This window comes from Trachurus trachurus (genome assembly GCF_905171665.1).
Source record: "Trachurus trachurus genome assembly, chromosome: 12".
Classification (NCBI taxonomy): domain Eukaryota; kingdom Metazoa; phylum Chordata; class Actinopteri; order Carangiformes; family Carangidae; genus Trachurus; species Trachurus trachurus.
Genome location: NC_139908.1, coordinates 17,195,730 through 17,217,001, shown reverse-complemented (window position 1 = coordinate 17,217,001; position 21,272 = coordinate 17,195,730). Strand labels below are relative to the sequence as shown.

The window sequence follows — 21,272 nt, the reverse complement described above, 5'->3', positions numbered from 1 at the left end:
TGCTCTTTTACTTTTTCTTTGGGCATTGCTGTTGTTTATAACTTGTCTTCATTATTATGGATTTACACACAGTACAAAGCTGAATACATTAAGTCCAACAGTATGAGGGGAATGAGGATCATCCACTGTGCTCACTTGACAGATGCCCTGTCTGCAGACTGCCACTGTTTAAAAATAATACATCTACTATGTGTCTTTGACCAGGGTCTAGTTGAGTGCAGATACGCTGAAAGCATAGTGTTTCATCCAAAGCGGTATTTTTAGTTCTTCTTTAGTGTTGGTCATTTAGAGATCATAAAAAAAGAGAACAGACACTTTGTGCCTCCTGAAGAGCAGTGTAACCAGGAATACATTCTTGTATCATTAAGAAATCTTCACTCTTATTTGTAAATTTCCCTGATCGATTGTAGAACACAGGACCATGGAGTCTTTTTAAAATTGATCTTTGTGTTTAATCTGTTTTTAAGTGGCCAAACACTAAGATTAGTGAGGATAAAAGACCATAATGGAATGCATTTTGCCTTGAGATAAGCATGGCCTTAGTATGATAAGATATAATCTTTCCTAAAGAGTTGTTTTCATGGGATTTTTACGGAGGTTTTCCAGGGGTTTTGAGTACAAGGAATCTTCAGTACCTAAAAGTTTGCTTTGCTATTTTTTCTTTTCAAGTGTTCTTCTCATTTATTTTGAGTAACACACAACATAATGTTACCGTTGACACTGCAGATGGATGACACTCAAGGTGTCAAAGGATTTGAGATGTACTGCATGGTGTCACATTGACCATCTGCCTCTGTGACAGGACATCTGGGTCCAAGTGGGATGTTTTCTGAACTTGTCACTGATATCATTACTACTCCATGTGGTACAGAATCTCACTGTTTCCAAAGGCTTTTGTTTATACGGATGGGATGTGTATCAACCAATATGAGCATTGTCATCATTTTTTCAAAGTTCTTTTTTCTTGTTTTTTTTATATACATCTGTACACTACAGTATTTGCCTATTTTGATTTTTGTCAGTTTTGACTAAGAATGAAAATTCAATTCACTGCGGTTGGCAGGACAAATCTGGCCTAGTAATTGGGGCGCCGTTAGCAGGGCATCCTGTAAGAAGATCCTCTTGGTCCTATTGAATGCTGCTGACGTCCTCACACCTTCAAGTGCCACGTTCTGACTCGTTGGCTTAGTCAGATTAGACAGGGCTGTAAATAAGTGACAACGGAGCTGTAGCCAGAAACGAGCTCAAACCGCAGTCAAGCAAAGCAGAGGCTGGCAGGGGACACTTCGTACCTCTGGATGACTTCTGCCGAATCCTGCTCCCTCTCTCTCCTTTTTCTCTGCACAAATCCCCGGAAAGCCCTGCCAGGACGTGGCACAGTATTAAAGGGATGAGAGAGGGAGAATGCTGGCGGAGCGAGGGGTAGGACAGTGCAGGGAGGCTGATGCCAGGGCTTTTAGCTGCAGGGTTATTTGGCTGTGAAGGGGGGGAGGCTGTTGTAGGTAGGCAGCAGCTAGCTTTGACTTATAAAGACCAGAGAGTCGAATCACATCACCGGCGAAAATCTTCTTTTCTGTTCACCCCTGCAACAAACGTGCCACTCTGCATGACATAATCCATTTTACAATAGAAACCTATGATCTTATGACCTTATGTCTTTTCAGCTGTTCCACTCGAGATATCATTCTTAAAGGGATAGTGTGTTTGGGGGGAATTTTATATTTCTTCATCCTTTCCCAGAATCAGTCTTGGATGTCTTTTTATATCCACACCCTCGGCTTAAAGACACGTTGAGTTCTGGGCTCAATTAGGAGCACCACTCAAACATGTGAATATTCCTCAATGCTATGGGTTTGATGCATGTGATTCACAGCCTGATGTCCCATTTTCATGGATACATTTTATACATTAAAGCTATTATATAACCCACAAAATGTCCGTAGTTAGGAGGAAGTTGTTACAGTAGCCCTCCATTCATTCCAGCCGGTGCCAGTGTGAAACTTGGGAAATGATCTGGCCAGAGGAAAGTGATTTCACTGGGTTCATGCTGGACTTTCATGTGTCAAAGTACAAGCATAGTGTGAAATGCAGCACTCTCAGCGTGCGGTTATATAGCTTCAACACATTTTGTCGTTAACCAGGGAGGGTGCAACCCAACAACCCTGTGAAGCTGATTAACATTCATCTATAGCAGAGACAGAGCCAGAGAGCATCTCCAACCACAACATAATGTTTTGTGTTGATACTCTGCAGTGGGTAGTTAGACTCTGGGTAAGAAGAGGAAAAGTAGCAAATAAAGTTCCCCCAAAACATTTCCTTATCTTAAAAAGGGTTGATGTCATTCTGTATTTCCTTTCGTGTGAACAAATCCCATGTGAAGAGCAAAACCAATGCATTAGTTGATGTCAAAACGTCCCTGCACAGTCTGTGGCACTTAGCTTCAAGCCCTGTTGTGCAAACACAAGACATAAATTTTTCAAAAAAACTTGTCACAAATATAGTTTCAACTTCCAAAAGGTTTACGTAACTACCTGAAGCAGCGGGGCTTCATAGTTTTTATGAGTTACCAAAGTAAGTGCACAAACAGGGACAAGTGATGCATCAGCCATGCTCATCATAGTGGAGGAACATGGTACCTAGAGAAACAGTAGGCTACAGCTCACTGATGTTTTTCTAATGTCAGATACTGTAGGTATTAGCAATGCTAGCAGGGCAACTCTAGTGTTGTCATTCTTTCAGTCTAATCCAAATATTTTATAATAGTTCATCATGACCAGATAACTACAATATTATGAGCTATCGCAATAAACACAGTTAGCTGCTGTACCTGTACAATAGCCTTTAGTGTTGCTGGAAAACAATGGAGCCCTATGGCACCATGATTTTGGCTACACAGATAAACCTTGTCAGGTGGTTCGTTTCTTTGTTAGTTTGGTCTTTTTATGACTTTTATTTGATGGAAATACAGAATATCACCAAACTAATCCCTTAATTGTTGTAAATGTCTTTAAATTAAAAAAAAATCAAACCTTTTATTTTAAGCTAGTAGGCAGCAGTTAGCGCTGTTGATAGAAAAAACAGAACTTGAAAACCACCAGCGTTGAAGAGCAAGCTTGGGTTAGCTTAGTTTAGTGAGGCAAGGGTGTGCAGTATGAAAGGTGTGGCTTGGAAATACACTGTAAGTGTTATCGATGTTAGCATTCATCTGATTCCTCAACCAACTTTGAAGCAGTATGCAACAGATTAGATTTCATACCGTATCCATCACGGTTTTATCAGATGTATTGAATAGACGGCTGAAAACTGACTGATAATAAACAACTGATAACATAGTTTTTACCAGAGGGCACTATGGATCACTTGTTGGCTATAAATAGTTGTTTTTTTTTATCAATCTCTAGAGCAACAGTCAGTGCCAGACATGGCTAAAGTCAGCCAGCACAGATTGAGTGATAATGAGTGCTGTCTGTAGAGTGAGATTAGAGCATGAACATGGCTGCCACAAAAAAATCTTATATGGCCAAACTATCTATTGCTGTGTCCTCTTATTTGTTAATTATTCGTTACGTTGTGGGGGCCAATAGAGAGAAGGCATCAGAGGGCTAAGACTTGGTTTTAGGGTTAGGAAAAGAATAGGATTTAGGCATAGGGTTAGGGTTCGGCATTCGATTATTCGGGTAAATGGTATAAGGGAATACATTATGTTAAAGGGATAGTTCAACATTTTGGCAAATTGGCCCATTGCCATAATCGCTATAGTCATAGCAGTAGGTTCATTACCTTTAATTGTAGGTGTAAGCTATTTTCAGTACGGCGGAGCGCAGCAGCTGGCTGCTCAGAGCTACGCTATGGAGGCTAATGGAATTTCTTGGTTTCCCTCATTAAACTCATCAAATTCAACATCCCAAAACTCCACAGCGCTTTTGTAGACAAGTTGTGACCTGCACAACCACCACGCTATGAGATAATGACGGAACGATACGAAACGGAGCCGTTTTCGAGGTAAATACAGGGTAAATACGGAGACTGCTTGCTGAAAAACTGTCCCTGAACGCAACGCGCATCAGCGGTTTTGTATGAATTTACCTCGAAAACGGCTCCGTTTCGTATCGTTCCGTCATTATCTCATAGCGTGGTGGTTGTGCAGCTCACAACTTGTCTACAAAAGCGCTGTGAAGTTTTGGGATTTTGTATTTGATGAGTTTGATGAGGGAAACCAAGAAATTCCATTAGCCTCCATAGCGTAGCTCTGAGCAGCCAGCTGCTGCGCTCCGCTGTACTAAAAATAGCTTACACCTACAATTACAGGTAACGAACCTACTGCTATGACTATAGCAATTATGGCAATGGGCCAATTTGCCAAAATGTTGAACTATCCCTTTAATACATTTCCCCAGAGAAATGTGAGTACATGTTTGTGTCTGTGTGTGTGTTTGTGATGTGAGCTGACAGGGTTTAGGTCAGCCAACACACAAACAAACGTTTTCCTGACTTGAGCTTGGCAGACTTAGGCTGGATTGCACCAACAAGGTTTAATTTAATCTAAGATTAGCTCTAATCAGAGATTAGTAAAACTCAGTTTAAAATGAGTTAATCCATGTTTAAAATTAAGCAGAGCTCTGTTGCACCATTTGAAATTAATCTCAGTTTAGTAAAACTCAGTTTAACTGAATTTAAACTGAATTTAAACTGATTTAAATCAGTAGGGACAAGTGTGTATAAAGGAAACTAATTAAATATGCAAAATGGAGTTTTGTTCGTTGCAGTTTGTAAACAAAACATTCAAGCTGGGCGGGCTCAACTGTGTAGACTAGCCTCCTGCCCCTGACAGCAGCAGTCAAGACCGCAGAGGAAACGAAATACAGTCTGGGCCGATACCCGCCGTCACCAACACCAGGAGCCTCTGGTGTCACATGTTTTGTTTTGTTTTTTAAACAGGAGAGCCGAGCTGGGAAGACGGTGTTAGCAGTGGATGCTAACCACTACCACTAGCCGGATTTAGCATCGAGCTAGCTCCCCACAACGGTCATACATGTTACCAGTCCAGGCTTTAGTTGTCAGTGACGGTCAGGAATCGGTCTGCAGCTCCAGCGCTTCACTCAGACTGTATTTCTTTCTTTTGTCCTCCTGACTGCTGCTGCTGAGAGAGAGAGAGAGAGAGAGAGACGTGCTAGCACTCGTTAGCATCAGAGACAGCTAGTGCAGCTAGCAGCCCTGAGCCTCCTACTCTGCTGCAGTAGCTTCACCTGAGCTTTGTCAGAGAAAACACCATCTCTCTCCAAGTGGAACTCGCTGCAGAACCACAACTCCAGCATCAGACAACACAGACAGAGCCTGTCTCTCAATTTTCCTCAAGGAACTTCATAATTTTGCTCACTCCAGCTCAAAAATGCAGCCATTGAAAAAATTAAACCTCCTCCACTGTCAGTTTAAAATTAACCCTAGATCACAGTTTAAACTGGAGTTTAAAGTTCTGGTGCAACAGGATTAAAATTAAACTTAGTTTAGAGTAAAAATTAAACTGAGGTTTAAAGGGAGGTTTAAATCTAATCTGTCTTAATTTTGAACTAGGTTTAAAGTTTAGTGCAACAGAATTTAAACTTAAACCATGATTTAATCTGGTTTTAAAGTTAAACCTTGTTGGTGCAATCCAGCCTTACTCTGCTGCTTTTTTTTTTTTTTTTTTTTTACAAACTTTAATTAAAGACATTATTTGTGCAGAGTAAGCTTCTACCAGTCAATGCATAACTGTCAATCAGAAAATGATTTTTGAAAAACGTTTTTACTTCTTTCAAGCCCAGGTTTTTTCAGTTTCAGTAAAAATCGTTGTATTTGCAGTAGTGGTTAGTAGAAGCCAGCAGAAAAGACAGCAAGTTGCAACCTCTTGCAAAGAAAGCACAGTTACCTTTTCACCCACACAAAAACACATGTCCACATAACTCTATGTAGTGTAAACTCCCTTTATATATCTTGCTGTGATCGGTGTGTTTTCTGCTTTTGCTCTATCACCCAGCCCGAGGATGAAGGTTAAATGGCAGACATTAAGTTAAGGTACAGCAGTTAAGGACAAGAGGTAAGCAAGCTAAGAAAAAAGAGAAAGCAGGCAGGGAAGAATACTCACGATATCCTGTTAGAGTGCCCCAAGATTAATTAGCATGAAAGAAGAGAGGAGAGGAAAAAACACAGTTTAGGCAGCAGTGTGCAGTGGGTCCAAGAAACAGTGAAGAAGAACTGAGAGAGGCGTAATGAGACGAGGCATTCTTTGACCTCCATGAACAAAACGTAAAATCATCAAAACATCACGTAATGGTTCTTGGTCTGTGCTTCTTTAATGGGCCAAATGAACATCCGCTTACATATTGATTGAATCTGACTCTGCGCTATGAACACTGTCTAACAAACATCCAAGACGAGATGAAAGGTGAAAGGGCAAAATTTGCATTAAAAAAGAGATCAAAGAAAAATGAAAGTCAGACAGAAACAGATCGAAGGAGCCTACGTTTTGATGTGAAGTGGTTGTGACGGTGTAGATATCTTTCACAGCTGCAGGTGATCTGACGACAGTAGCTCGGGGTGCAATCATGCTCTCAAGTGCTTTCATACCAAAGCACACAATCTCACATACTTATACTCTCAGAAATGTGTGTGAGGGACAAACTGCATTTAGCTGACATACTGCACTGCAACTTCAAATGTAGATTATTGGTTCCGGTAATAATGAGTTATTCTAATACCATGAAAAATCAACTTGCAGATTCTTGTGTTGTGTTTGAAGTACAAATCTTTTCTGGAAAATCTAATTTAATAACGGTCAAACTTGGATGTTGTGGAAGGGTCGTGCAGGTCAGTGGCCATCGAAGCCATCGATGAGAACAGCTCTCAAAACAAATTCTGTTTTACCATGCATCAATCCCCAAAAATTGACAAAATATTGACTTTGATGGACTCAGCTCTTTGAGCAAGCCTTAAGGGTTTTTATGGCTTACTGAACTGAAAATCAATGGCACTGTGGAAGGAAGGATATTGATCTAGAAACCTATATGTTAGTGGTAATGTGAAGAACGCGGTTTACAGTTAATGGTCTAAAACATGCAAAAACACAGATATGGTCCATTTACTTTGATTGTCAACACACAAGTCTGACCTTCCATACACCATAAATATCACTGTGTGTGTGTATGTTTGTGTGTTTGTAAGGTGGAAGACTCACGCCTGCATGGTTGTTGTGGCAGTTTGAAAGGAGAACATGTTTTCCTTGGGGAACCAGTTAGTGTCCTCTGCAATCAGAAAGAAAACACTGTTGACATCAACGTTAAGTGAAATGAAATAAAAAAAATAAAATAAAAAACTTTCTGCCATATTTGGCAAATGTCCTCATAAATATAGAAGAAATATGGGAGCACAAAACCAGCGATGGAACCAGCACTTCACAGTCCACTACTCCACAAATGGAGAGAGGGAGACACACAGGAAGAGACAGCGGAGGAGAAAGACGGGGAGACGAAGAGTCAGAACTACAGACCACCACGTCACATCCAACATCAAACCCTCAGTCCCCACCAGACCTGAGAAGATATAGATTTGAAAAAGTGTGCTGAAATGATGAACTAATTGGCCTACTTGCTCATTTTACAGTCCGTTTTTACTTTGATTGATCCAAAACCTAAGTCTACACTGTAGTGTATGTGTGATTCATTTGACTGACAGGCTATACTGTACTTAAAATGAGAAAATAAATGAGTTAGTTATTCTTTACTAAACATTCACTAAAGATTGAAGTGTGATTTTTCTCAGCAAAGTTGTCCTAAAACCTAAAGTGCCCACAGATGTTCCCTTTTAAATAAATAGAATAAAGATAAGATGTCACAAACGATAGATGAATGGGGACCCAAGATTAAATGGATCCTTTGTGTTCAATACAAAGAAATGACTAGATCTCATTGCCTTCATGCGTGAGCGCCTTGAATATTTTTCTTGTGAATGATTAAAAAGTCAAATGTCAAATGCTATTTCATCTCGGGTCTGATGCCAATCCGGTCCCAGCCACAGGGTCTCGTGTGCAGCCCTGCCTCCCCCTCCCGCCCTTCTTTGGATTTCAGCGCCTTTCCCTTCCTCTGCGTCCTCCGCCCTCTCACCTCTCTCCATCCCAGTCACCCGGTCCACACTCCACATCCGCTCTAGGCGTCTGTGCTGCTTGCCTGCCTCTCGGCTAGCGCTCTCCAGGTCCAGGGAGCCCTGGCTCCGCGAGGGGGCCCCGCCGCAGGAGTCGCAGGCCAGCCCGCTGCACTCGCCCTCGCCCTTTCCGCCGTCACCCCAGCTGCGGATGTTGTGGGCGCTGACGGAGGTCTGCAGCGGCGGTTGGGACAGGTGATGGTGGTGGTGGGAGTGGTGTGATCCGTGATGGGAGTGGGACCCGGCCATGTTTAGAGCCTGCTGCTGCTGCTGCTGCTGCTGCTGCTGCTGCTGCTGGTGCTGGTTGCTACTGCTGCTTCCGCTCGCCCCGCTGCTGGACGGCGCGTGGTCGTGTTTCCCGTGGTCGTGTTTCCCGTGGTGGCTGCGGTTGCTGCTGCTGTTGCCACGGCTGCTGCTGGCGTGGTGGTACTGGGTTGGAGACGAAGAGGTCGAGGAAGGGGAAGTGGAGGGCTGGATCAAACCACCTCTGGATCCCACCCCGCCACTCCCCGACTTCTCCTTCAGGACGTCCAGTTCTAGGCTCTCCTTGCTGCCCCGGGCGCTGCTCATCAGCAATCCGTGCTGGGTGGTGATGGTGTACACACGGGCAGGCTGCAGGGTGCACTCGGCCCACTTCTGCTGTTCTTCCTCCAATGAGAAGCTCCGCTCCAGGGACAACCGCGCCGGCTTGGTAGAAATGGTGATGGAGGGAGGAGGAGGCGGCTGAAGCAACCCCAGCGGCTGTTTCACCAGGCCGGGCTCCGGTTTGTCCTTGCAGCCCTTGGTGGCGTTGATGCAGGGATGGAGGAGGTTGTTGTTGTTGGAGCCAGTTGTGTCGCTCGGAGACTCTGGGTCAGGATCCACCAGGGTTTCACACAGAAGATGAGCTATGAGGGTTAGGGGACATAAAGACAGACATGAGTGTTGGACACCGTGGCATAGAGTGAGACGTCAATGCAGCAACGAAAAAGAGAGGAAAAAGAAGAAGTCAAGTTGACGGTGACACCGAGGAGAATACCATCATCTTCCCTCGGTTGTCAGCTGTTGTAGTCACACACTAATGATCGCAGCCTGGCATGTGAGCAGAGGGGAAGGTGAAGCAGGTGGAGGGAGAATTAAAGACCACACAGGAAGAACACAGAGAGCAAAGAGGGATGGACACAAAAGACATGGCATGGCAGAGACGCTGACCTGATCCGTTTCGGTTTTCAGAGTGTGTGTGGGACAGGTTCTCTCCAAATGCTCGCGCTGCTCTGTGGGGACACACACACATGACACACATAAAGACATTAATTCATGGGTGGGGAAAGGAGGGGTGAGTGAGAAAGGAGAGGAAAGGAGGAGGAGGGGGGGGGGTGGGGGGGCAAGGGAATTGTAAATTATAAACCTAATTGCCTTCTTTGTAGGCTTGTGCCACCCACAGATTAAGATGCAGCTGTTTTATCTGCACACTTCAGGCGGCCTCAGACTGAGAGAGAGAGACGGAGTATGAGACAGCAGGAGGAGATGGAGAGGATTGTTTTAGGCTGACTTCATTTCTCAGGATGACCTCCGTTTGCGTCGGCGGATGTAATTGCTGCCTGCAGACCACAACTATGTTTGTTTTCTTGTTTCACACGCGGAAAGTATGCGTGGTGGATGTATAATACCGCGTCTTTGCGTCTAGAAAAATACTCAATCCTGACACCGAGTGATGGAGATTGCTTGGAGATGTGCTGAAAATAGATGTTGTGAGCTCCACAGCACTGCATCTGGTGCTTGGCTTTTGTTTTCTTTTTTTTTCTTCTCTTCTCTCTCGGTCTTTCTTTCACTCACACACAGAAATAGAAAGAAGAATACTCTAAAGACAACCATCCAGCCACATGTAGCAAAGAACTCAATATCCTATCCCTTTTAATAAAATGGCCCATGGTCTTGTGGTTGAATGACACTGACCTCCTTCTGTTGGTGTGTGACACTGAGAGGAAAAGGAGTAAGACACAGACAGACACTGAACCGAGGACGTGCTTTCAATGTCAATATGGGAACTAACTGAATGGAAATATACCATGGCAATAACTATTAGGAATAATGATTCATGATAGTTATTAAGAATTAGAAGAGACGAAAGGGGGAGAATGTGAGTAACTCTAATACTGTATGCCATTAATATGTATTCATTCAAGGATCATGATGAGATTGTCATTTCCCCAACTGACTGATGGAAACTGTGGCTTATTGTCTGACAAATTACAAATGACATTTACCCGAGTATAATTTTGAGGCAATCGTACTGGTAATTTCCATTTTGTGAAATTGCAGTGTTTCTTCTACAAAGAACTTGAGTGAAAGTATTCTGTGTCATTTAACAACAAACCCCTGTAGAATTACAGAACACGTAAGTTTGTGCAAACAGGCTTTTGACACCAAGACTTTGGTGGGTTATAGCTAATGATGCACTTGAAAGGGCGAACGATGGAGCCTGTTAAGAATCAGCGGGATTTGTTTTTAAAAACCTGCTGTAAAAAAAACAAACAAAAAAAATCATTATGCGTAATTTACTGAGTTCATATCGATGCGATCCTGAAAAAATAACCTGATGTGTTCACAGTGGCACTTGCACTATCAAGGGCCAATTAACTGTTTACAGCTTTCAGTATATTCATGAAAATAGCCTGGGCTCTTGGTGGTTATGTTTTCCTAATGCAGCTGATGTCAGGGGTGACTGCTGACACATGCACACTCAGAGATGCACACACATTTGTGCAGAAGAACCCCCTGTGCACAGGGAAATCTGTGGGCGTATACGCCTCCTTCCTGCCAGCTCTGTCAATTATTAAAGCCTGTCCAATACACCACACACATATATACTGTATGCAGGGCAGGGCAGTGGGAACCAACTATCAAACACAGATCTGATGCATCATCTTTCCTGTCCTCTTCCACCCAGTTTCTGATTCATTCGTTTTATAGCTCCAACGCACCAAGAAGCAGATTTTGCCTACTGGGCTGAAAAACAAAACACTTCTGCTGAGACATGTTTAACCGGAGGAAGTCCTATAAATGGAACAACACAATGGATCACATCAACTTACATTAACTTCTCCAAGATCTGAAAATGATCTGATGACTCTGGGATACTCCACCAAAGACTGAGCCTTGCATACGTTCTTATCAATATGAAGTTGTAGTGGAGACCCTCTGCTCACCAACACCAGTGTAGTGTGGACCCTGATCAGAGGAACAACAGAAAAGACACAAATCACCACCAACTATAAGAACTCAGAGAGTGCAAGCTCAAAGACAAAGAACATAAACCAGACTTAAGAAAAACAAAAATACATATATTCATAATGTAGTCCCATCCTTCCACAAAGTTAAGAGTGGGGCTGCACAGATAATCCTTAGTGTAATCACAATATGACCAAGTGCAATATCCAAATCGTAGGCACTACAATTTATTTTTTTGAAACAGGTAAAATAAATCACAACATTGTTGTGCGTTGTTAACACCTAGAGTGTTGTGTGGCAATAGAGACACTCTGGAAAACAACTCCAATTTTCAAGACATAAAGTAACATCATCAGTTCTATGTTTCTTTAAGTGAAAATGAAGAGCAAAAATAACAACAGAACAATCAACAGAATTTGCATATTGAAACTGCAATCATGTTTTTTTTTTTTTTTTTTTACTACAAATGATGTCAGCCCTTTTCCTGCAGACACACAGATAAAAATCAAAGCATTAAGTAGGTGTTCATGGAGTGGGGGAAATAGGCACTTCATTGATTGACTATCTTAAAAAATATCAGTTTGTTTGGCTGCACTATATACGGAAATAACAGTGTATTTGCTGTAGTGTTAAACCGTATTTGTTAAGGTTTACTATGAGTGACCATGAGTGGATCCAAACCAACCAGGACTTATATCTTAAGGATTACAACAGTTGCCTGTGTTGGTCAGTTTTCAGCCTTGTGCATTTGCCTTCAGTGTTCTCAGACAGGGTGAATTATTCATTACCTAACACTAATGACTATGCTTTTATTTAATCTCAAACACTTATTACCCTAAGCAGTTTGTGCCTCCATTCAGAAGGGTATCTTATGCTATGCTCGAACTGCAAAGATATTAAGTAACACTTTAAATTACAGAAGCTCCTCAGGTAAAACTGAAAAATGACTGCATGAAAATACAGCTTTTACATTCAGTGAATTTTTATATGTTTTGTATTGCGTTACGTTGCGAATGAAATTGTGTCTGCAGTCATCCTCCTCGGCTCCTCTATTGTCTCCTCCTAATGGCGAAGACCACAGTCAAAGTAAACCAGACTCTCTCTCTCAGAGTTTGGGGGTGTTATTTAGGACTGACAAGCTCTGCACGTGCCGCGACACGGTCCAGCTCCCTACACTATACTTCTAAAAATAGCTCATCATGCATGTCAGTGCAATTCTGGTATGCTGCATCTTCTTCCCTGAAATCCTCTACTTCTTCTGTTGAATGCACACGTGTGTGTGCGCACACCAGTGTTTGTGCATGTGAGTCTCTGTAAAAAAAAAAAAAGAAAAAAAGAAAGAGAAACCAAAAATATAAGAAACCTTTCGAGTCTATGTCTACATGCGGTGATGTAACAAGCAACAACCCCTGTTGAGGACAGTTGTGATAAACATAGTCTGTGCTCTAATCAGCAGGTGTCCCTCAGACATCTTCATTTTGCCCCCCCCTGTTTTATTATTCAACAGGCCAGGCACTCTGATTAGAATCACCAAACAATGTTTCAAGAGACTCGCATCATCCATTATACATGAGAGGAAACTGAGTTGGAAACCAATGGACCAAAACGCTTCTCAATCCATCCTTTAAACAAAACCTCTGTCTCTGATGTGGCGTCTCGTGTTGCCGTTGTGCGCCCGCTCCATACGTGATATGTGAGCACAGCAGCGGATCGCCGTGCGCAAGGTGGAGGGGAAGAGATACGGCGAGCACAGGTGAAAAGGAAGAGGAGAAGGAAGAGCTCGACAGAGAGATTTGAAATTCATCCCGCATGCTTTCAGACATGTGACGGGGGTTTGGGAAAAGAGACGAGTTAGGGAGGGGAGTTTCTGAGAAGGAGAGATGTGATTACAGCAGAGTGGAGAGGGTGCACTGAGAAAATGGGGGCATATTAAAAATGAAAAGTGGAGTAAACTTGAGGAAACGGAGGAAGAGTGAGCACAGTGAGACTATGCGGAAGTGGGGAAACAAAACTGACAACAGCTTTAGTTTCTCCCTCAAGGCGACTGAATCTTTTAAAATCGGCTCAACCCTGAAACCCTTTGTGTCATTAAACCCCTTAAGGGGCTCATTAAGGGTGATATGTACACTATGAAATATGCAGTTCGGTGCCTATGGGGGATGCTGGTAGATTAAAATTTGATGTTACTTTAGAGTGTGACAGTGTAAGCACCTGGGTCAAGGATGGCGCAGGTTCAAGTTCAGTCCTGGATTCGGATCAAATAAAATTAGATGTTTGACAGTGATGTAGAGGCGGAGGAGACTGGTTGCGTGAGTATAAATCTTAGGAGTCATCAGCATTTTGAGACTGAGAACTACCTTCAGGGTAGAGAGTAATGTGGAGGGCTACTAATCCTCCCACATGATGTAAATTTGCAAGATTTATCTTTAAACTATGAAGATTAAGAATTTAATAGGCTACGTATATAACCATGTTTTACCAAGGGATTATAGTCTTGTAAATGTCCTGTGTGTGTTCTTACTGAAGTTAATATACAAGGTTTACAACAGATGTGACAGACAACCTGGGCTGTGTGTGTGTGTGTGTGTGTGTGTGTGTGTGTGTGTGTAAAGAAGAGAGGGAGAGAGAGAGAAAGTCTGTAACCTGCTAGCTGTTAGCTACCGTAGCTCAGGCGTCGGTCTCCGTCAGGTAAAAGCTGCCGTTTATTCCTCAAATGAAGCTCATGAAGTTGTTGAGCTCCGGTACAGTTATCCATCACTGCAGTTGAATTAGCCGCTAAACTGCTGGACGCTAAAACCGAGGGGCCGTCTGTGTGTTTACAATTCACGAAAGCAACGTGAACTTACGTGCCGCTCACACTCAGTAGAGTTACGTTAAGAGGCAGCGGAGCCTCAGCCACACACACCGTACGGGCAGAAGAGGCAGAGCTGCTCTGTCTGTGTGCCAGTGCCTCTGAAACAACAACGAGACGGCGAGTGGCTTCTACGGCCGCTCTATAGCCTGTGGTTGATTTTTAAAATGTGAAGTATTCACCTAAGTAATCTCCGTTTTTATCAAATGTACCGGTAATCTGATTACGGGTTTTTTTTCTGTACTTGTAACGGACTACAGTTACCCTTTTTTTGTATCCTGATTACGTAACGCCGTTACATGTAGTCCGTTACTCCCCAAGCCTGGTTATGTAGTAGTTCTGGGTTGAAACACTTACGTGCCATTTTTGACCAATTGCTGAAATCACAAGCATCGGTGGTATGGTCCATCGTGTTGAACGGAACTAAACTTCAAGAGTAGCTTTTATGCCATTATATAAATTCATAGGTACAATGTGAAACCTGAAGTTCCGGCTTAGTGTCCAGTCATTTGTTTTGTTCCCATTCGAGTGAGTAAGGGAGCGAGCGAACATCAGGGTATTACGCCTTTGTCTGGGTCTACAGTTCAACAGATACTGTAACGTACTTAGCATTTCACAAGCTGAATGAGTCAGACAAAATTACACGCACTCCACTTGTGGAACATTTTCTGCCACAAGCTCCACAGACCACTCTGCAGATGCACAAAACGACAGGAAGATACAGTTCAACACTTCAATTCTGGTAATGCATCTAGAAAGAACAATGCATAACTCGAAACTTGATGTGAATGTTACACAACTGTAAACATGCCCTTTTCCATCACTCTGTTCCTCTCATCGGACAGTGAAATATAACTACTTATAACTTATTCCTGTGCTACTTTATCCACTTCTGATTTGCCTTTTTCTGGGTGTCCGATTGCAATCTACGAACAATTGAAATGCTGCTTAAAGAAATAGCACAAGAGCTTCATGTCCGTGTTTTATCATGTCTTCTGCCGCATCAGAAGTGTGTCAAATAGTTATAGTAAATCACATAGAAAAGATCAATGATCATTTAGTAAAACAATCTTGTTCTCCTTTGGTTCAAGGTGCAATTTCGACCAGCAAACTGTCTCCATGGCTACAAAAGAGATCCTTAAGTCTCACAGGATCCTCAGGGATTAATCAGTTGACTTGGTGATTATGGACAGACACATTACAGTAAACTTATTTCCATTATTGACCCATATCCAATCATACTATGCCTTTTCCCTGTGGATTCTTCTGATGCAGTTTAACACCGTGACCATATATCTTTTGAGGACAAGCTGAGCTCAGATGGCTAAAAACAGGCCATCACTCCCTTGGCAGCATTCCCACTGGTCTGAATATCATCAGAGCCGATGTCTCTTTGGGTGTCTCTCCACTGTAAACAATGGGCTGCCAAGCAAAGAGATTCCTCGCTCCTAATGCTCTTTAATCAAATCCTCCTCTCAAATGGACTAATTGAATTGGGTTTCCTACAGTCGCACGCGTGGAAGTGCACATACTCACACACAGCTGCACAGCTGGAGTGGAGAGGACCTGTTGAGAGGCTTGTTGCGCGTGCTGAGGGCCGAGGGGACTTTGGAATGTTAATTGCAGTCTTGAAAGTGTGGTGCATTATGGGACATGTGGGAGTGAAGCAACTGATCAGGGGGTCTGATTAAAATGTCAGTACACTGGTTGCCCACCACAGAGTCCCTAACCACATGCAGCTCTGAGTGATGCAGATGATCCAGAGACAAACATTAAAACGACACTCTTGACATATTTAACACTCGGCCTTTCCCAGAGCAGACATTTTGACTTGTCATGCACGAGTAGAAATGTCAGACATACCGGCAAAAAGAAGTTGGTGTGAGAATAAAAGCCAAATATGATGAGAGAATGGAAACATATGTATATTAAGCTTGTGACTTTAAATCTATGGTGATCTATCATGTTTTCCTAATGAGCTTCCATCTTGAAGTTTGCTTTTGTAGAATTAGTGCCACCATCTGTTTATCTGGACAGAAAAATAAATTGATTCACATTTTCTGTTGCTCATGCTATGCAAATTTGTTTCACATTCGCACTAGTTTGACATGTGAATTGGCATGGACGTAGGAATTCATCATCATTTTTAACGTTTGCCCTTGTGGCATGTCAAAACATCTTTAATGACAAAACTTTTAAGTTATCCATTAATGTCAAAGGAAACCTTTTAGTCGACTCTCAAACTTCCTCTGCAGCTGTTGACCGTATCACAAAGTCCTCATCAGCAAAACATCCTGGCTCGGTTTTTGCTGAATGCTTGAAAAGCTTGACAGAATGAAGAAGATAAATCAGGTGAACGTCTATATTTCTGCGAGAACTGAGATGGCTTGAGTTGGGATTGTTTTGTCCGAGAATAAATAAAGAATTAAAAAAATATACTGTATATGCATGATAGCAAACAGACACAGACTCAATCAGATAACACTGTTGGAGTCATTTTCTCAGACTGTACTCAGCACAAATCTTCACAAATTCACAAAGCACAAATTCACATGTAAAAAAAGGCTGGTGAAGTGTGATTTTAGCAAAGATGGTGCCCCCCTGTAAATAATGCTTAAAAATACTAGTCGTATGCTTTGACCAAGTTTACATCTGTGTCTGTCTGTGACGATTTTGAATGGATTTGAATATAATACAAGTTATGAAGTGTATTATTGTCATCAAATTAGCCTACTTTGTTGTTACCAAGTACTGTAGGCACTATTTAGCTAACTGCAAAGTAATGTTAGTACTTTGATGTCAGCTAGTATAGTAAGGTAGCTAACAGTACTGCATTTCTTGTGTAGAGAGTGAGACTCTTAATATAGTATCTAAAATATAATGAAACACTACTATGTCTGTGGCCACAGATGTCAATGCATGTAGGCATAACCCCCCCCCCCCCACACACACACACACACACACACACACACAAAAGACAACTATTATGTAACAGCCCTTGAACCCATGAACAGAGTTACAGTATGGCCGGCCTACAACAAAGATGGACGCACCTGTCCTGGATTAACGAAGACACAATATTTCATTTGCATGCGTCAGTAACGACCAATCCTTTCATCTTTCACGCCATCTTTCACACCCCCACATCTCTGCGCAGCGCACGGCGTTGTCCGATGCCCTTCAGCCGAACCGCAGCACATCCCTCTCCTCCAGCTGATGGAGACTTCAAAGCGTTTGCTTTTTTTTTCACTCAATGTCGCAGAATACTGGTGTGTAATTTGGAGGTAATCTCTCCTCTCTCTCTCTCTCTCTCTCTTTTCTTCTAGCTCTCACTTGCTCGCTACTTCTCATGAGCTGCTGAAGGGGAGAGTGTGACCTGTTTCATAACCAGCTATCCATAAGCATGCAGAAGATGACACAGGCGCAGGCGACAGCCAGGTACAAGGAGCCTGTGTCTCTACACTGTATGGATCTCTATGAATCTGGTGGTTCATGGTTGTATGGTCCTTAAGGCAGTGCTCATACATTCGTGAGAAAACAGGTCACCTATCGACGCCTTCCAAAACAAGGTGTGCAAGTTATGTAATTCCTGTTAGTGACAGGTGTGAATAGTTGAGTGGTTCTTTGTCTCCTACTGCATATGTGAGTGGAAACATGCCCTCATCCTAGGATGGATGGATGGATGGATGGATGGATAATGACACTGCCACATTGATCGGTCAGTTGGTCCGCAGCTTAAGTCTAGAAAATACCACAACAACTTTGATTCCCTATAATGACCTCTATGGCGTCTTAATGAGATCTACTGTATGTTTTCTCTGGTGAGGACAGTCTTCGTCCTCTGGACACTTCTCAGTTTTCATCACTCTGACAGGGTGTCGGGTTCATTGCCCTCCCAAACAATGAAAGTGTAACGGAGTCTATCAGCAAGGCTATGCCAGAGAATAAGATTACAAAAGCTGTGAATGATAAATGAGTTTATGATTAGAATTAGGATTTGGGTTAAAGCTGCTGCTGCTTATGGTTATGCCAGAATAAGAACTACTTTAAGGTCAGTTCAAGGGTTAAAGCCTTGTGTTACTGCAAGTAGTAATGGACAGGGATTGTCAGATCTTCTTATTCCAGAGTGTATCAGTAAGCACTGAGCAGTTACAGGTGTGTTTACTGTCACTTGTCCCAGTTTATGCTTAGACGTGTTGGCAAAGGAGGATGACTCAGACTTTCATATAGACACGAACAGCTAATGTAAATTGCCTGTGAGTTGCCAAACAAGGTTCGTGAAAGTGAGTGTATTTGTGTGTCAATATATGCAAAGGATTGAAGGTTAGAGAGAGGAATTAAAATGATTTGATGTACAGTACAGCAGCATTTTCAGTAAAGCTGCACTGAGAGAGAGAGGGAGAGAACTGGAAGTGTATCATGTTGCTAACAGAAGAATGTTTTCACCTCTCTGACCTGCTAAATGTATTAAATAGTGAACCAGACAGTGTATTTTCCTTGTGTTTGGCAAACAAGGTAGCAGGGAAGAAATCAAAATCCCAACACTTACTAAGCTAGTTCTGTTTCACTATTGTTCACTCAACCTTTTAACACTTAAGTTTATCCTGGCCTAAGACATTACACAAGTTCACAACAAAGTCTTTGGAAAAAAATGACATTGTGAAATACTCTGCAAAATAAATATCTAATGCCAAAAATGTTGAGAGAGTAATGATAACACCTCAGAGAGAGCTCAAACGTTTACTACAGAGGAAAGTCCAGACTGCCCTTCAGACACAATGGAGGGGAAACAAGATGAAATGGAGAGAGGCAAATCTGTGCGCATGAGCCTGACTGTTGGTATGCGTGTAGATATGTTTGTGTGTGTGTGAGGTGGGGGGAGATGGAGAGAACCCACTTTGGAGAGCCCACGCTTCCACATTCATGAGGTCATGTGCAGGTGTAAGACTGATAAATATTGGATGTGATTCAGCTGCATCTGCAGGAGGGGAAGGTCCATTCTGCCATTAACTCAGAAAATTAAACTCTGACTTGTGTGTGTGTGTTTGTGCTTTTGTGTGAAAGAGAGAGGGAAGAGGTTGGATGAAGCGTGTAAGAAAGTGAAGACGTGTGTATGTGTGTGTATCCTCTGTGGTTTGTGACAGATATGCAGTATTGGTTTCGTAGTAGATGTGAACAAATGACTCACTCACTCACAGGTACAGTATAGAGTCCCTGCTAAGCACTGTAGCCACTTTTCATTTTGTATGAGCATCACATTCTCATAATCTTTTCAGGTTGGCACAAACGCATGCACTGTCTGCAAAGAAGTCTCACATGCCAGCTATATAAGAGGTGTAGCCTAATGTATAAGGGGGACCACGTTCCTACACGTTCAGTGAAAGAATGACGTAATAGCACATCAGCCCACATCTGTGGATGTTGGAGTCTGCACGCACGAGTCAAGGTCATCCATTGACTGAATTAAAACCACACACCGGGGCCTGCTGGGAGGCGGGTAGCGGATGGATTTGGTGCCTCGGTGTGTGCACTTCGTGTGCGCACACACATATGAACACACAGTCGCACGTGCTCCTCGGCAATAAACTGCAGCTCAGCCTCATACACAGACATGCGACCCAGCGCAGGATGGAGATGGCTAGAGCTACACACCGCTGTGCCTGCACGACGCTAGAACATCTGTATGCAGATGGGACCGTTATAAGAAAAAAAAAATCCATACAGCTCCCCTACACACACACATACACACACCGCGTGCCTTTTATGAGTCGTTAACAGCTTTTAACGGGGTTGGACTCCGGCCAAACAGTCTGAGTCCCACCGCTGCTCCAGGCTGAATAAATTAAGAGCCGTCGTCCTCTGTGACTGTCCCAATAACTGTCCGTGATAGGTGATCACCGCAAACGACCGAATCAATCGCAGTGATTGATTAATTGACAAATGGATCATTCTGCCCGGCTGGGCGTGAAGGCAGCCGCCTCATCGCTGCGCGCTGTCCGCTCCAGGTCGATGCGGCCAGACAGAAAGCCGTTTGTGTTGAAATTGCAATAGAAACCAATTGACAGGCTGTTTCTAATAGCAGATTGTAGGTTAGTTTAGGTGATGGCAAAGTGAGGAAGTGCATCGGGGGTTACCTGTGAGTCACAGCAAAGACCCCCCTCGCTATATGCAATCTGCATGACTTTCATTATACAACGATGCTTCATTCACAACAACAGTAAAATAATGAGAAAAAAAAAAGCTCCGACGGGCCAGAGGTAATAAAACATCCCTTTCCCGATATATTTAGTGCTAGTAAAAGAAGGGATTGTGGGATTGCAGTGCAGCCGTCCAGTTAGGCTGCATTCAGAGCCCGCACGCCCCGGGCTATAGACGGGACAGTGGAGCAGACATGCGATAAAAGCGCAAAGAGCCTCTCTGCGCATCACAAAGAGAGCAGGGTGGCTGTGGCCCGGATAGCGCAGTGTGTTCATTCACCTACACACAAAGCTGCCACTCGTCTCAACTTCACACAGCAGCGCGCACACAACGGGCTCAAACAACAACCCCGTCCAGACTTCACCAGGCATGTGCTGGGATGTGAGATGGGGGGGGGGGGAGGGAGGACGGAGGAGGACGCAGGAGCTCCAGGTGTCACTCACCTAACTTTTGCTGCCACAGATGATATCGCATCGTTTCTCAGATTCTTCCTCTTGGACACGGCAGTTCCCATGCTGACATGGAAACGACGCAGGCGGAGAAACAGTTCATTCCAAAAGACTCGATGGGACGGAGGGATGCGACAATAAGAATAAAAAAAAAAGGGTTGGAGTTTAAAAAAAAAAAAAAAGGAAAAAGTTGATGGGAAATCCGGGAGCAGATAGGTCTGCTGAGGGTGGGGAAAAATGTAAAAAACAAGGAACAAGGAGGGATGTCAGCCTCTGTAGTTATCCCTCTCTCCCTCTCTGCTCCGAGTCTCTCAGGATATGAGCACCTACGTGGGGTAGCTGCACAGCTGTCAGAGTGTGGCTGAAAATACACAGACCTCTCTCTCTCTCTC

At 43.2% G+C, this 21,272-nt stretch overlaps 1 protein-coding gene across 1 annotated transcript in view; it reads right to left on the bottom strand.

The window, feature by feature from the left end:
- The window catches only part of nsmfa (NMDA receptor synaptonuclear signaling and neuronal migration factor a), a gene marked incomplete at both ends in the record, with an annotated part of 40,822 nt that extends 19,877 nt beyond the window's left edge, over positions 1–20,945 (bottom strand). Inside the window, 5 exons of the mRNA XM_083984241.1 lie at positions 1,293–1,361; positions 7,211–7,277; positions 8,136–9,059; positions 9,364–9,425; positions 20,875–20,945. Of these exons, the coding sequence (XP_083840367.1) occupies positions 1,293–1,361; positions 7,211–7,277; positions 8,136–9,059; positions 9,364–9,425; positions 20,875–20,945 (1,193 nt within the window). The remainder of the gene's footprint in view (positions 1–1,292; positions 1,362–7,210; positions 7,278–8,135; positions 9,060–9,363; positions 9,426–20,874) is intronic.
- Between the last annotated feature and the right edge of the window lie 327 nt (positions 20,946–21,272).